The following is a 13789-nucleotide window of genomic DNA, read 5'->3' as shown; positions in this document are numbered from 1 at the left end:
GTAGTTTGAGCTATTTTAGGGGGATATCTGTGTGTGCAGGTGACTATTACTGTGCATAATTATTAGGCAACTTAACAAAAAACAAATATATACCCATTTCAATTATTTATTTTTACCAGTGACACCAATATAACATCTCCACATTCACAAATATACATTTCTGACATTCAAAAACAAAACAAAAACAAATCAGCGACCAATATAGCCACCTTTCTTTGCAAGGACACTCAAAAGCCTGCCATCCATGGATTCTGTCAGTGTTTTGACCTGTTCACCATCAACATTGCGTGCAGCAGCAACCACAGCCTCCCAGACACTGTTCAGAGAGGTGTACTGTTTTCCCTCCTTGTAAATCTCACATTTGATGATGGACCACAGGTTCTCAATGGGGTTCAGATCAGGTGAACAAGGAGGCCATGTCATTAGTTTTTCTTCTTTTATACCCTTTCTTGCAGCCACGCTGTGGAGTACTTGGACGCGTGTGATGGAGCATTGTCCTGCATGAAAATCATGTTTTTCTTGAAGGATGCAGACTTCTTCCTGTACCACTGCTTGAAGAAGGTGTCTTCCAGAAACTGGCAGTAGGACTGGGAGTTGAGCTTGACTCCATCCTCAACCCGAAAAGGCCCCACAAGCTCATCTTTGATGATACCAGCCCAAACCAGTACTCCACCTCCACCTTGCTGGCGTCTGAGTGGGACTGGAGCTCTCTGCCTTTACCAATCCAGCCACGGGCCCATCAAGACTCACTCTCATTTCATCAGTCCATAAAGCCTTAGAAAAACCAGTCTTGAGATATTTCTTGGCCCAGTCTTGACGTTTCAGCTTGTGTGTCTTGTTCAGTGGTGGTCGTCTTTCAGCCTTTCTTACCTTGGCCATGTCTCTGAGTATTGCACACCTTGTGCTTTTGGGCACTCCAGTGATGTTGCAGCTCTGAAATATGGCCAAACTGGTGGCAAGTGGCATCTTGGCAGCTGCACGCTTGACTTTTCTCAGTTCATGGGCAGTTATTTGGCGCCTTGGTTTTTCCACACGCTTCTTGCGACCCTGTTGACTATTTTGAATGAAACGCTTGATTGTTCGATGATCACGCTTCAGAAGCTTTGCAATTTTGAGACTGCTGCATCCCTCTGCAAGATATCTCACTATTTTTGACTTTTCTGAGCCTGTCAAGTCCTTCTTTTGACCCATTTTGCCAAAGGAAAGGACGTTGCCTAATAATTATGCACACCTGATATAGGGTGTTGATGTCATTAGACCACACCCCTTCTCATTACAGAGATGCACATCACCTAATATGCTTAATTGGTAGTAGGCTTTCGAGCCTATACAGCTTGGAGTAAGACAACATGCATGAAGAGGATGATGTGGACAAAATACTCATTTGCCTAATAATTCTGCACTCCCTGTATAAGTAAACTGAACTGAACTTGTGAGTGCAGGTGTCCGTGGGCAGTGTGGGTTGTTTTTATGAAAACAAGTTTTTGCATATGACTGTCACATGATATGTGTCTTAATCTCTTGATATCTGCAGTAACCTTGTATTTGTGCTACATGCTACAAAAACACTTTAAGATGAAGAAAGTTAAAGGCGTAACCTTTGAAGCTTTTTGAACTTATAGGCGAATCGGGGAAAACTGCATATAAACAGGTTGTAGTCAGGGCTAACCTCACATGGGTCACTGGGATGTAATATCCTTCCATTAAGAGCTGATCATTGCTTTAATGTGTTTGCTGTGTGTGCAGTTCTCCTTCACAGGTTTCCCTCTCTGATCTCTGCCTGACCATTGAGCTTTCTGCTAAACTACCACGTTCAACCAATCAGCAGCAGATCGATTCACCGGCACTCTCTCTTTCTTTTTCAAGCACTCGTATTTGGACAGGGAAACCTCGCTGATTTTGAGAAACATAGCGGGAAAACCTTCTCACCTACTGACCAAGGTGACACCCCACATACTTCTGCACACTGCCCCTCTGCCCTCATGCGTCAGCATCCATCCTCTCCTCCACCTTCTTCTACATAAGTCAAATAAACATGCATGTGCACGATAAAACAAGAGTTTTGGCGATGTGCTTGTTAACTCTGTTCACCTCGCTCTTTGCCTTCCTTTTCTAACTCTGTGCTTGAGCCTTGTTTTGCACAGCTTTGTGGATGCTGCCCGTTGCTGTTCTGATGTTGCTGTGTGTGCGTCTCACTCAGCACCTGCTCGGTTTGTGTTTGTCACAGTGATGCAAAAGCTGGTTTGCCTTCAGTCGTACCTGCAGCCAAGTGCAGAGACACTTTTGAATTAAGGTTTGCTTCATGTATGAGTGAAGGCAAATGCTGCTTCACTGGACGTGTGCTACGTGTGACATATGTGCGTTTCACTGGTGTACCAAGTCTTTGAAGGTGAAGACCACACAGGACAAAGTTGTCATAAACTCAGTATGTACCTGCTAATATGTCATTATTTCTGTGTGCATGTTGAGTTATGAAACCTCGCCTGATGTGAAACTAAAACCAGTGAGCGTGTCGCTGGAGCACACCCCACCTGTGTGCTTTTCTGTTTGCCCTGTTTGCCTGTAACTGTAAAATCTTGGGGATTGTGAGGATGTAGGATTACTTCTGATAATGAGACCAAGCACAGGTAAGCAGGTGTGACAGCCAACTCTTCTGTGTCTGCTTTTACAAGCTCCAACCAGCTCAGCCGGTGTTGGACGCTGCATTCCAGTAAAAAAGACTAAATGTGTGTGATAATATTTCAATATTTCATCTTGTGGCATAGCTCGGGCTGAATGTGTGAGCGCTCTCCTGGACAGTTTAGGTTAGCTGCTGTTAGCAGAAACCACGGTCCACAGGCTGTCTCTGTGCTAACGAGCGTTTGCAGCCAGCAGCAGTAACAGAGACTGGTGCTGGTATTGATAATGGGACCAGCTACCCGCTATATAGAATAGTTACTGGGATCAGCATCCCGGCTGCTGGTGGAGATCAGGCGTTCCCGGTTTATTTTCAATAATTTTTTTATTCTTTTTTAAACTCGTTTTTCTTCTTATGTTATTTTTTACCAACATTTTCACGTCTTATGTGTTTTACTGTTTATTTTGAACTTGCACTAACTGCAGTGGGAGTTGTATTAACACTGAACGTGGACGTCCGTGGACGGGAGCGTGGCAATCGTAGCTGTCGGAGAATCTGTGGTTCTTAAGCTGCAGGTTGTATTTGTGTGTATTAGGAAGGCCAGCTTAAATACCAAGCAAGTAAGGAGGCTTTATCCTGATTGGATCGGCAATGACAGGATTTCATTGGAAGAAAAAGCAACTGTGGCACTTTGATTGGATGTTACAGGAACGTGCCAAATTTGCAGGGGTAATCTCCTTTGGAGGACAGAGGGGTGATTCCCTTCCTAGGAGCATCAAACGTAGACACGTGCACACAACGCAGCCAGCTGCCCGCAAAAACTCCAATTTGAGGAAAAAGGAATATCATCCTAGAAATCGACCGCATCAAACAGCGTTTAAAGCTGGACGTTTACATAGTGCTGAATGATCAAATTATACTTGAAGAACTTTCTAATGATGCAGTATCTCATTGCATAGTATTTGTACTGTTCCTGGCTCTTGTGTCTAAGAATTCAGTGAATATACTGGAACAAATGTTTTACCAGTGTTCTCACACCGCTGTGGGTCAGACCATCTCGCTGCTGCCTCGCTGCTGCCTCGCTGCACTATTCCTGACTCTGATTCACACAACATGCTCGAGCTGTCTCTGGGAAGATGGAAACAGTCCGTGTTTTCTTTTCATCTGTGTCCCAGATTAGAGGACGCATAACGGCCCCGACCATCCAGGCAGATTATGAGCTTCTGGGCCAGTCTAATTCCTGCAGCAGTGATTGCACTAGACTGTGTGTGTGTGTGTGTGTGTGTGTGTGTGTGTGTGTGTGTGTGTGTGTGTGTGTGTGTGTGTGTGGATGCAGCAGGTCTGCATACTGTTTTTGTGTCAGTGTTACACTGCCTCAGCAATAAGTCCACACACTGCTGGCCCAGTTGTGCAGTTCATCTGTGCGCTGTGTTTCGAGCTGCAGCACTGAGGGGACTCATCCTAGAAAACTTCAAAGGCAGAAGCTCTCTCCCTGAGCACAAGCTCATTTTAGCTGCTTCATAATGTAGGCCAGCTGAATATGTGTGAGACAGAGAGACGATGATTATGCTGCAAGATGGAAAACACAGTGATGTCAGAGGTCGGCGTGTTCAAGCTTTTTTAGCTCTCTGGGCTTTCTTTGGGCATTAGCTGTGGTTTGTCTGACTTTCAGTCAAGCCATGCATCAGACCGTTAGAGCCACTTGACCCTCTCTGAGTTAATCAAGCATCAAAACGGCCCCAACTGAAAGGATGAAAGAACCAGTTTTAAATATGTCCAGAGACACTTTGTTACTAACAGCCCATCACAGAAACCCACCATTTGTTTCACTGGCTTTAGTCACGTCCTGCCAAAGGTTTGACAGGAGCCCTAAAACTGATCCACCAGCAGTGAAGACATGGCCTCAGTGGAACGGCTGTCAGGCCGTATCGGTTCAGTCTGTGCACATTTGGTTTCATTTGTTTCTTGGCAAAAGATAAAGAAATGAGGGGTGGCTCAAAACTTTTGCACAGTGCTGTACCTCTGAATGATTGTCTGCTTCCATATATGTTTGTCACGACAGTTAACTGTGGAACCAAGTGGAATAATTAAGGCCAGTCAAGTATGGGCACTGGATTATGAAGCTCTTTATGAGCTTAGGCTGTTCGCTTCAGTGCTGCTTGGAGAATTGTGTGCGTGTGCGCGCGCATGTGTGTGCACATCCTTCGGTGTGTTTTGGGGGTGGGGGAGGGGAATGAGGGAAAGTGGCTGCTAATCTCCTCCTCCTCACCACATGGCTCCTGTTTTCATGCAGCCTGACTGACAGCAGAGCGCCTCCATACTCAGACCCCTTAAAACTGGATCCAACTCAAAGAGAATGTGAGCGGTAGAGAGGTGAGGTGAGGACAGCAGCAGGAGAAAAGTGAAGGAGGAGATGACAGCAGGAGTGCGAGTCTGTGAGGAGGGGGCATGAGAGCCTGAGATAAAGAGATCAGTGCTCTTCCATGTAAGCTTGCACAGCAGCAATGCCCCTCCCCCCAGCTGGGTGCATCTCTCCCTCCGTCTCCTCCTCTCATTCCCTCTGTTTCGCTTGGCCGGGGAGGATGTGACAGGACAGGGTAGCATCTTTCACTCTGGGATTGACTCAGTAAGTCTGATAGCTCGTTGATACAGGAGGCTGTTAGTCTGCAGATCAGCTGATGGTTGCATCAGCATGAGCGTACGCGGTCAGTCTGTTTGATTCCAGGTCTTGTGCCTGAAGCTGCTCCGATCCACCGTCTTCCTCCTCCACTCCTTCCTCTTCCTTGTTTTGACGTGATAAAGCGGCGTCTGTCCAGGCTGAAGTAGCGGCGTGCGCTCAGTTTGGATAATCCAACAGCCGTGCATTAATCCAGTCTCATTTTCCTGTGCTGTCCAATAACGCGCTGATGACGATGATTAAAATGAAGAGACGCAGGAGGAGAGGCACGCCTGCCAGCCAAACTCTTCCCGTGGTTCCTCGTAGTTTGGGCTCCTGAACAGCAGCTCTCTGCGGTGGCGCTAACCTGTTCGGCCTTTCTACATCAGCGCATCCGAAGCCTGGTGAGACGGGAAGCTGGCACACAGCCAGCTGGGAATGCATCGATCCTACCCAAACATTAAACGCCGGCATTTCCTGGAGTTGGACTTCTCTTTATTTAAACCTCGCAAATATTATTTGACATCAAGCAGACACAGAAGTGTTGGCTGTTTGAGGGAAACAAACGATGAACTCATGTTGGAGGAGTCAGGTAGGTGACGGGCTCGATGCTGAGTGACTGCTGGCGTTTGCATTGACTGACCGGTGTGTGTGTGTCTGTAGGAGGAGCAGGCTGCCAAACTGAAGGCAGAGAACATCCGACTGGCCCTCGAGAAGATCAAGGAGGCCCAGGTGAAGAAGGTGAGCCACGCATTTGTTGTCTGGTAGCTGCGTCTATGGCACGTGCTCGCCGCACTTCATTTTCTGGGTCAAGTCAGTGTTACTCCACACTGAAAGCTCTGGTCAGTAACAGCTGGGGTCAACATGCACATCAAACACACACGCAGACACACACTGAGCACTCTACATAATGACCGCTGCAAGTTAAGTTCCAATCCCAGAGAGAGAGAGGAGGGATTACCAACCTGGATTTACCACACACACACACACACACACACACACACACACACACCCAGCTACCTGTGTGTGTGTGTGTGTGTGTGTGTTGAATCATCTGTATGTTGATCCTGCACAAAGCTCCAGAAAAGTGATCTTTCAGCACCATGTCTGCAAAAGCCCCATTAGAGAAAGAGGCAGATGTATGAACAGCTGTGTGCACAAAGCCCATAAAATCACACTCAACCCATCGCTCACGTTTTTTAATAATACAAGAATGAACACTTACTGGCTGCATAGAACTGGCTCTATACGAAAGTGTGATATAAGGTGGCTTTTGAGATGAGGTTGTTAAAAATGTAATCATGTATGTGGCGGCGCGGACCCACCACAGAGACCAGATCACGTTTCTGCTTTGGAAACTGTCAGAATTACAGTGAAATCTTTACTTTGACTCAAACGCACTGCTATCACTGGTGATTGGTGGTGATTAACACAAAGAGAACCAATCACAACAGGCCGTAATTCAACCTGACAGCAGCCTGTCTGGACTTTACCAAAGCCTGCAGGAGCTGTGCTCACCCCAGCTTCTGCCAATATGAATGTCAGAATCTACGTGCAAGCTTTCTTACTGAAAACAGTGTATTCAGATGTTTTCTAACATTTGAATTCAGTTCATGATGCACTGATTTCGGTTCTCTGACATCACTGCGTAGATCAGGGGTGGGCAACTCCAGGCCTCGAGGGCCGGTGTCCCTGCAGGTTTTAGATGTGTCCTTTAACCAATACAGCTGATTTAAATGGCTAAATTAGCTCCTCGACATGTCCTGAAGTTCTCCAGAGGCCTGGGGCCCGTTCTTCGTACGTCGCTCACTACATCCAAGATCAAATGACACATCCAAGACCAAACCATCGCGCTAACCGTGAGCTCGCTAATCCGGTTCCCCGAACACACCTGCTGTTGACGATTAGTACAGCTGGATGAAGTAATGTGAGATCACTGGGTGTCGTAAAAGGGGCTACGCATCGATAGCAGAAACAGTGATTGGCAACCCTCTGATTGGTCGGCGAAAATGTCGAAGGAGTGCGCTCGGTATTTTTCGGCAGCAGAGCAAGAACTCTTGAGTGAGGGATGTCAGGAGTTTCAGAGTTTAATCAGAACCCAAGGGAACACTGCAAAGGCTGCAAAAGCAAGGAGAGAGGGCTGGCAGGAAGTTGCTGACAAATTAAACTCGTAAGTGATCTAATAATAACAATAATAATGGAGTGGATTTATATAGCGCTTTTCAAGGCACCCAAAGTGCTTTACAATGCCACTATTCATTCACTCTCACATTCACACACTGGTGGAGGCAGCTACGGTTGTAGCCACAGCTGCCCTGGGGCAGACTGACAGAAGCCAGGCTGCCATATCACGCCATCGGCCCCTCTGGCCAACACCAGTAGGCGGTAGGGTAAATTTATTATATTATATTATATTATCCAATATTATATTACATTATATTATATTATGTTACATTATATCCTCTTTCACATTAGAGCCACAACAGGACCCACTAGAACATGGGAACAAGTAAAAGTGAAATATAAGAATATTCTACAGAATGGTAATATTTATCACTTATATTGCTTTTCGTCTCTTGGAAAGAGACCCTGGAATACTCTGTTTGTTTGTTTATAACAGCAACCAAGAAAAGGGCAGAGCAAAAAAAGACAGGTGGTGGTCCTGCACCCCCTCGTCAACAAGTTGGTTAAGTGAATAATACCCTCACGGGAATATCGATATCTCTCTATGAGCACACTGTCGCGCTGAGCTAAAGGATCCTGTCTGTCCCGCAATATACGCTGAATTCTGAGGACTCTCCTTATCAATCTTGCACCTTCCGCAATGGGCTGCTCGCGTATACGGACAGGACATGGCTGCGACAGGCTTCCCAAATCCACCTTCGCTTTTATAGCCGTGGTCTCTCATCTTGATTACATGAAGTAATTTGCAATTACTACTGTGAAATATGAATTACATCTGTAATAATCACATACATGTAATAGAATGTTAATAGTACATTTCCCTTTTTTAGGGAATGACCTGTATGTATCTGTGTGACATCAATAAAAGGATCAAGTGCTGCATTATCTTTAGTTACATTGATAATATTTATTTATGGTGAAACAGTGGTGGAATATCGCTGTTGCTTTCGTATAAATGAAGCGGACATACCTGCGTGGCCGCGATCTAATCCTGTTTACATAAAGTAAGCCTGCTCCCCAGCAGGTTTACGCTTACGGCTCTGTTGCTATGACAGCAAGTCCCGGATGAGCTTCGGGGAACCGAACGATCCAAGATCACGCGAAATCGTCAACAATCTCATCCAGCTAACTCACTTAGCGCGGTACGAAGAACGGGCCCCTGGTAACGAACTAATCATGTGATTCAGGTGTGTTGACCCAGGGTGAGATCTAAAACCTGCAGGACACCGGCCCTCGAGGCCTGGAGTTGCCCACCCCTGGCGTAGATGATGGTAAACCTGAAGAGTCTAGAAAGTTTGCACTGTTTCGCAGCATACAGAATGACATACACCGTGCTAGGAGATGGGAGAAATATTCATATAGCAACATATTTTATCATTTTCAAAAAAAAGGAACAAGCCTATACTAATGCTAACCAATAAATGAACGAGTACTGTAAATATAAAGTAATCACGTTTGTAACTTTCTGGAGTCATTTCAAGAAAGGCTTCAATAAAACGAGTGTAGCTCAGCGCTGGTTTCAGTGTCCGAGATTTAATTAAAAACAAACAATAAATTGTGAAAACAAGAAGCTGAAAACAACGATACTATTAGCTTATATAAAACATTGTGTTAGCCATTCCTCAACCCATAAAAAGCTAACATTAGCCAGTGCGCTAGCCTAAAAAGAAAACGTTAGTTGCTAGCAACATTAGCCTGACTAAGGTTAGCTTACGAGATGTTAGCAGCTCACATTTAGCCGTGTTACGTACTCTGCTCTCTCCTCCTGGTCCTGCTCACAGCTGGTGATTCGTGTTCATCTGTCAGACGAGAGCTCAAAGACCATGATGGTGGACGAACGGCAAACGGTCAGACAGGTACGGCTCCTGCTGGTGTAGTCATGCAGTTAGTTTAAAAAGCAGTAGAGTATGAGCACAGCGCTAATCTCACAGTTGGTCCCTGTCTTTAGGTTCTGGACAGTTTGCTGGAGAAATCTCACTGTGGCTACAGTGCGGACTGGTCACTGGTGGAAACCATCAGCGAGTTGCAGATGGGTGAGTGCACGTGCACACAGAGGCTCTTCTGTCTGCTCATGACGTCATGTGTACTCCTGTTTCCTGAAAGCAAACACAGGGAGAGAAGTTACTAAAAAATTATATAATATGTTGGGTTTTTTAATGTGCAGCTCTGCTAAAAGTTCGTGTTGAGGGTCCCTGATGTGTACAAACTAATGCAAACCCTTCACACAGCACCCACAGAGGTTTCCACTTAGATGACCTCATCCCTAAACACCAGCTGTTGTGATCCACAATCAGAGCCTGAGTCATACTTTTTTAAACTGTTCCCATATTTACACATGGACACTACGTGACGTGTCTTCTTTTTGACGTCCCACGCTGCTGCACCTACTTCCAGTCATACAGTCTTTGTCTCCAAAAGTTGATTCTGTTCATCTGGACGTAGCGTTTTGTGGGAGAAACGTTTCGTCATCATCAGGTGACGTCTTCAGTCTCAGCTGACTGCAGGTTTCAACCTTATAAACAGTAGATTTGCACAATGACTGAAACCAGCCCACTGAAGGAACAATGGGCTGGGAGGGCAGTTCCTTAATCTTAATTATGCAAATTCTCACGACCATTGATCAAAACCCGCTGATCAAAGACCATTGATCAATGGCCATGAGTCCCATTCACAGAGAGTTGGGGAATGGCTGCAATCATACAGTCTTTGGGAAAACATGTTGCAGGTGAAATTCTAGGCTCAGGCACTTATTTTGGGACAAAAATATGGAGCGTTAAATCCGTGTTTTGATCAGATATGGCTGATGAGCAGTGGTTGACAGATATTACTGTTCGGTCCCCCGTCACTGTCACATCTGGTTTAGCATCACTGTAGCTCCGTGTTCAATGTGAGCTCTTAGAAACTGAACCTGGTTTTATGGGTCATCAATCAACAAGAGGATTCTTTTTAAAATGCTCTTACCTGTTGTTAGATGAGTGTAACGTGTTCGTGTTCACCGTGTGAAGCAGACTGGGATTTGTGATCTGGTGCTACCAGACTTTAACCAAACGAGTGAAGCTCAGTTCTGCTGTTTAGCTTAGATTTGTAATTGTGTTCAGTGATGTTTCGCCATCAGTGACAGCACAGATATTCAGCTGCAAACACACACACTTCCTTTGGGGGTTGAACTGCGTGTATGTAGCACACACTGTACTACAAGCTTCCACTCAGTTTAACACACACACACACACACAGTCTGTTTGTAGGTCCAGTGCAGTGATGCGTGTGATCTAACCTACATCTTCAGGGCTTCTGCTGAATTGCGGTCAGCAGTGTTATGAAAGAGAGCGGGACGTCAAAGTGTGTTTGATCACATCCAGCTGAATCTAAAGCTTCCTCGTTTACACAAATCCACACGTCTCTCAAAGCTCTGCTTACAAACACAATCTGGGTTAGATTTAAATCCAGCTGTACTAATTAATCAAGTAAGTGATGCTTTCCACGTCTATTTCCACCCACCACCCCCCTCACATTCCCACACCGCCACCAGCACCCTGCTGGGCACCCTTTAGCAATAAATTGACTTCCTGTTTCAGACCTGAAGCTGATGTCGCTGTGCACAGCAGGAATGATCTAATGAGGATTCTTCTGCTGATTGAAGGAAAGCTGACGTGTATCAACAAACACGCCTCTTTAATCACATGTTAGTATTCATAAACTGGTCAAAAAACTCCCATCAAAACATTTTTGGGTTGTTATTGTAGGAAAATTAAAGTCTCCTGTTTTGAGATTTTAAACGTGGACGTACGGAAAGCTGAAACGTGTCAGGGCGGCGGGGACATTTCCAGATCTTTAGCTCGTGTGAAACACTTTGTGCTTATCGTTTGCTTCATGACAAAATCTTTGAAAGTGTTAGTGGTGGACTAGCAATGATTTTAATGCTGCGGTCTGGACTTTGACTGTATGCAGAGCGGATCTTTGAGGATCACGAGAACCTCGTGGAGAACCTGCTGAACTGGACCAGAGACAGCCAGAACCGCCTGATGTTCACTGAGCGCATAGAGAAGTATGCTCTGTTCAAAAACCCCCAGGTGAGACATATGCACATGTAAAGCACCCTGCAATTATGACCCAATGTTCAAAAGTTCAGGAATCGGCTGATAAGAATCAAACGCCGTCGCAGAGACACGCGTGACAAGCCGCCTTGTCACGCGTGTCTCTTCTTGGAAAGCTGGGTGTCAGAGGAGGTGCAGAAGCTTCCAGGCAAATCTTGTAAAAGGTAACAGGTGATGAGCAAGGTGGAGAAGTGGCATGTTGTCCCTCACAGTGCCGCAGGACACCGCTCTCATTCATGGGGCGGATTCTGGCATGTTGCACCAGCTCGGAGTGCTCCTCCACATGCAGCATAGTGCAGGTCACAGCGGGACTTTGTCCTGAACATTAGGGTTGACCTTAAACCAGAAGTTGGACAATAATGAGCCGATTGCTGCGACTTCTCGACTGAACCTTCTCTTGGACTTCCAGCTCCTCACCTACCCCTTCTTTCTCATGCTCACTGTCTACTGCAGAACTACTTGTTGGGGAGGAAGGAGACATGCGAGATGGCCGAGAGGAACAAGGAGGCTCTGTTAGAGGTCGGTCTCTATTTTTATTCTTTTTTTCCTCATCAGATTCCCTTCTGTTGGGTCCTTACATGAAATGCTAAACATGTAGAATGTTTAGCATTTAGCATGATGGTTTTAATTTCAGGCGAAAATAAAAATGGTGTTTTTGTATATCAGGAGTGTTTCGGGGGCAGCTCAGTGTCCGTCCCTGAGATGGAGGGTGTCTTATGGCTGAAGGAGGATGGCAAAAAGTCCTGGAAGAAGCGCTACTTTCTGCTGAGGGCTTCGGGCATCTACTACGTTCCCAAGGGCAAGGCCAAGGTGTGTAATGGAGGCAGCACTTTGTCATACAGTCAGTGTTTGGGTGCAAAGTTGTGAGATACGTGTGTTTGTGCAGGCATCCAGAGACCTGGCGTGTTTCCTCCAGCTGGATCATGTTAATGTCTACCTTGGTCAGGACTACAAGAGCAAGTACAAGGCTCCCACAGACTACTGCATGGTGCTGAAGGTAGGTGGACATGATCTTCCACTGCCATCTAGTGGTGAAAAACTGTAGTGACGCTTGGATGGGTCTAAAACTAATAGTATCCAGTGAGTTAATGCAGCGTGTTTTTGTAGCACCCTCAGATCCAGAAGAAGTCACAGTACATCAAATATCTCTGCTGTGACGATGTCAGAACGCTGCAGCAGTGGATCAACAGCATCCGCATCGCTAAGGTAAACGTTTCACAGTCTCCCTGTCGTATCACACGACGGCTCTAATCGGAGATGATTCACTCGTAGTGTATGATGTTGGTGCGGCTCACAGGCTGTGGGACACAGGACCATGCTGGTGCACCATGAAAAACTGGGAAACTATTCTGGATATGATATATGAAAACAAGTATAAATTGAAGAGTTTGCCCGTGTTTAGGATGCTGTTGTTTATTTAAAAACAAACAACAACAACTCCTGTTTTTATTGTTAAATGATGTGCTCTAATTCTTTTCCATGGTCTAACACCCTGTGCCAGCTAACTTTGCCAAACTTTCAGCGCTCTGATTGCCTGTGTGCTCCTTTTCTCAGCTTAGCTGTTTATAAGAGTGTGTAACCTGAGACTAAAGTCCACAGAGCTGTGACTGTGTGTGTGACAGCCCACAGATGGGATCTAATAAGCACGCCTCATACTGCCTGCTATTACTTTGTCATTTTCACTTATTCACTACTGATTTATGATCGGCGTGCTGTTACTGACACCTCCCCCCCAAGTGTTTATTCCTGCCCACAGCCTGATGCACATGGGGGGAGCACTGTGGGGACGCTGTGTACTTGCTGAAGCTGCCTTTCTTGTGTAAAGTGTCACCTGTGTATGTGTCCATCAGTACGGGAAGCAGCTGTACATCAACTTCCAGGAGGCAATGAGGAGGTCGGAGGCAGCCTATGATTGGTCCTCCCTGTCTTCGTCTTCCATCAAGTCTGGATCCAGCTCCTCCAGCCTTCCAGGTCCGTGTGCCTCCTTTGGTTGAGATCACTGGCTGGTAGGGCGGGGCTATATCATACCGTTCATGGTAATACTGGTGTAATGTTGGGAAACGCTAAGAAAATGAAATATCGTGATAGAATATGGGTAAAACGCACATACACAGTGCCTTTGTTTACATACGCACATGGCGGAGAAAGTGGATCGTTGAATGAAACAGATGAACCTGAACTGGTTTGTAAAAATGCTGCAGCTTCACTGGTGTGAAACTGGTTTAGCTTTCGTCCCTC

The 13789-nt window shown here is 45.9% G+C and overlaps 2 protein-coding genes across 2 annotated transcripts in view; one reads left to right on the top strand and one right to left on the bottom strand.

Moving 5' to 3' along the window:
- Positions 1–13789, bottom strand: part of LOC146690065 (uncharacterized) — a 325810-nt gene that overhangs the window by 214217 nt on the left and 97804 nt on the right. The window lies entirely within an intron of this gene.
- raph1a (Ras association (RalGDS/AF-6) and pleckstrin homology domains 1a) overlaps positions 1–13789 on the top strand; it is a 79022-nt gene that overhangs the window by 55823 nt on the left and 9410 nt on the right. The window contains exons 9-18 of the mRNA XM_085434884.1: positions 1867–1941; positions 5937–6014; positions 9239–9313; positions 9406–9490; positions 11406–11527; positions 12005–12070; positions 12218–12361; positions 12438–12548; positions 12659–12757; positions 13402–13522. Of these exons, the coding sequence (XP_085291010.1) occupies positions 1867–1941; positions 5937–6014; positions 9239–9313; positions 9406–9490; positions 11406–11527; positions 12005–12070; positions 12218–12361; positions 12438–12548; positions 12659–12757; positions 13402–13522 (976 nt within the window). The remainder of the gene's footprint in view (positions 1–1866; positions 1942–5936; positions 6015–9238; positions 9314–9405; positions 9491–11405; positions 11528–12004; positions 12071–12217; positions 12362–12437; positions 12549–12658; positions 12758–13401; positions 13523–13789) is intronic.

This window comes from Copadichromis virginalis, linkage group LG16 (assembly GCF_057382275.1).
Source record: "Copadichromis virginalis isolate Kocher_CV1m ecotype Utaka linkage group LG16, C_Virginalis_male_GT1.1, whole genome shotgun sequence".
In the NCBI taxonomy this organism is placed as follows: Eukaryota; Metazoa; Chordata; class Actinopteri; order Cichliformes; family Cichlidae; genus Copadichromis; species Copadichromis virginalis.
The sequence above is the reverse complement of the archived record's forward strand: the minus strand, read 5'-3'. Positions and strand labels throughout refer to the sequence as shown.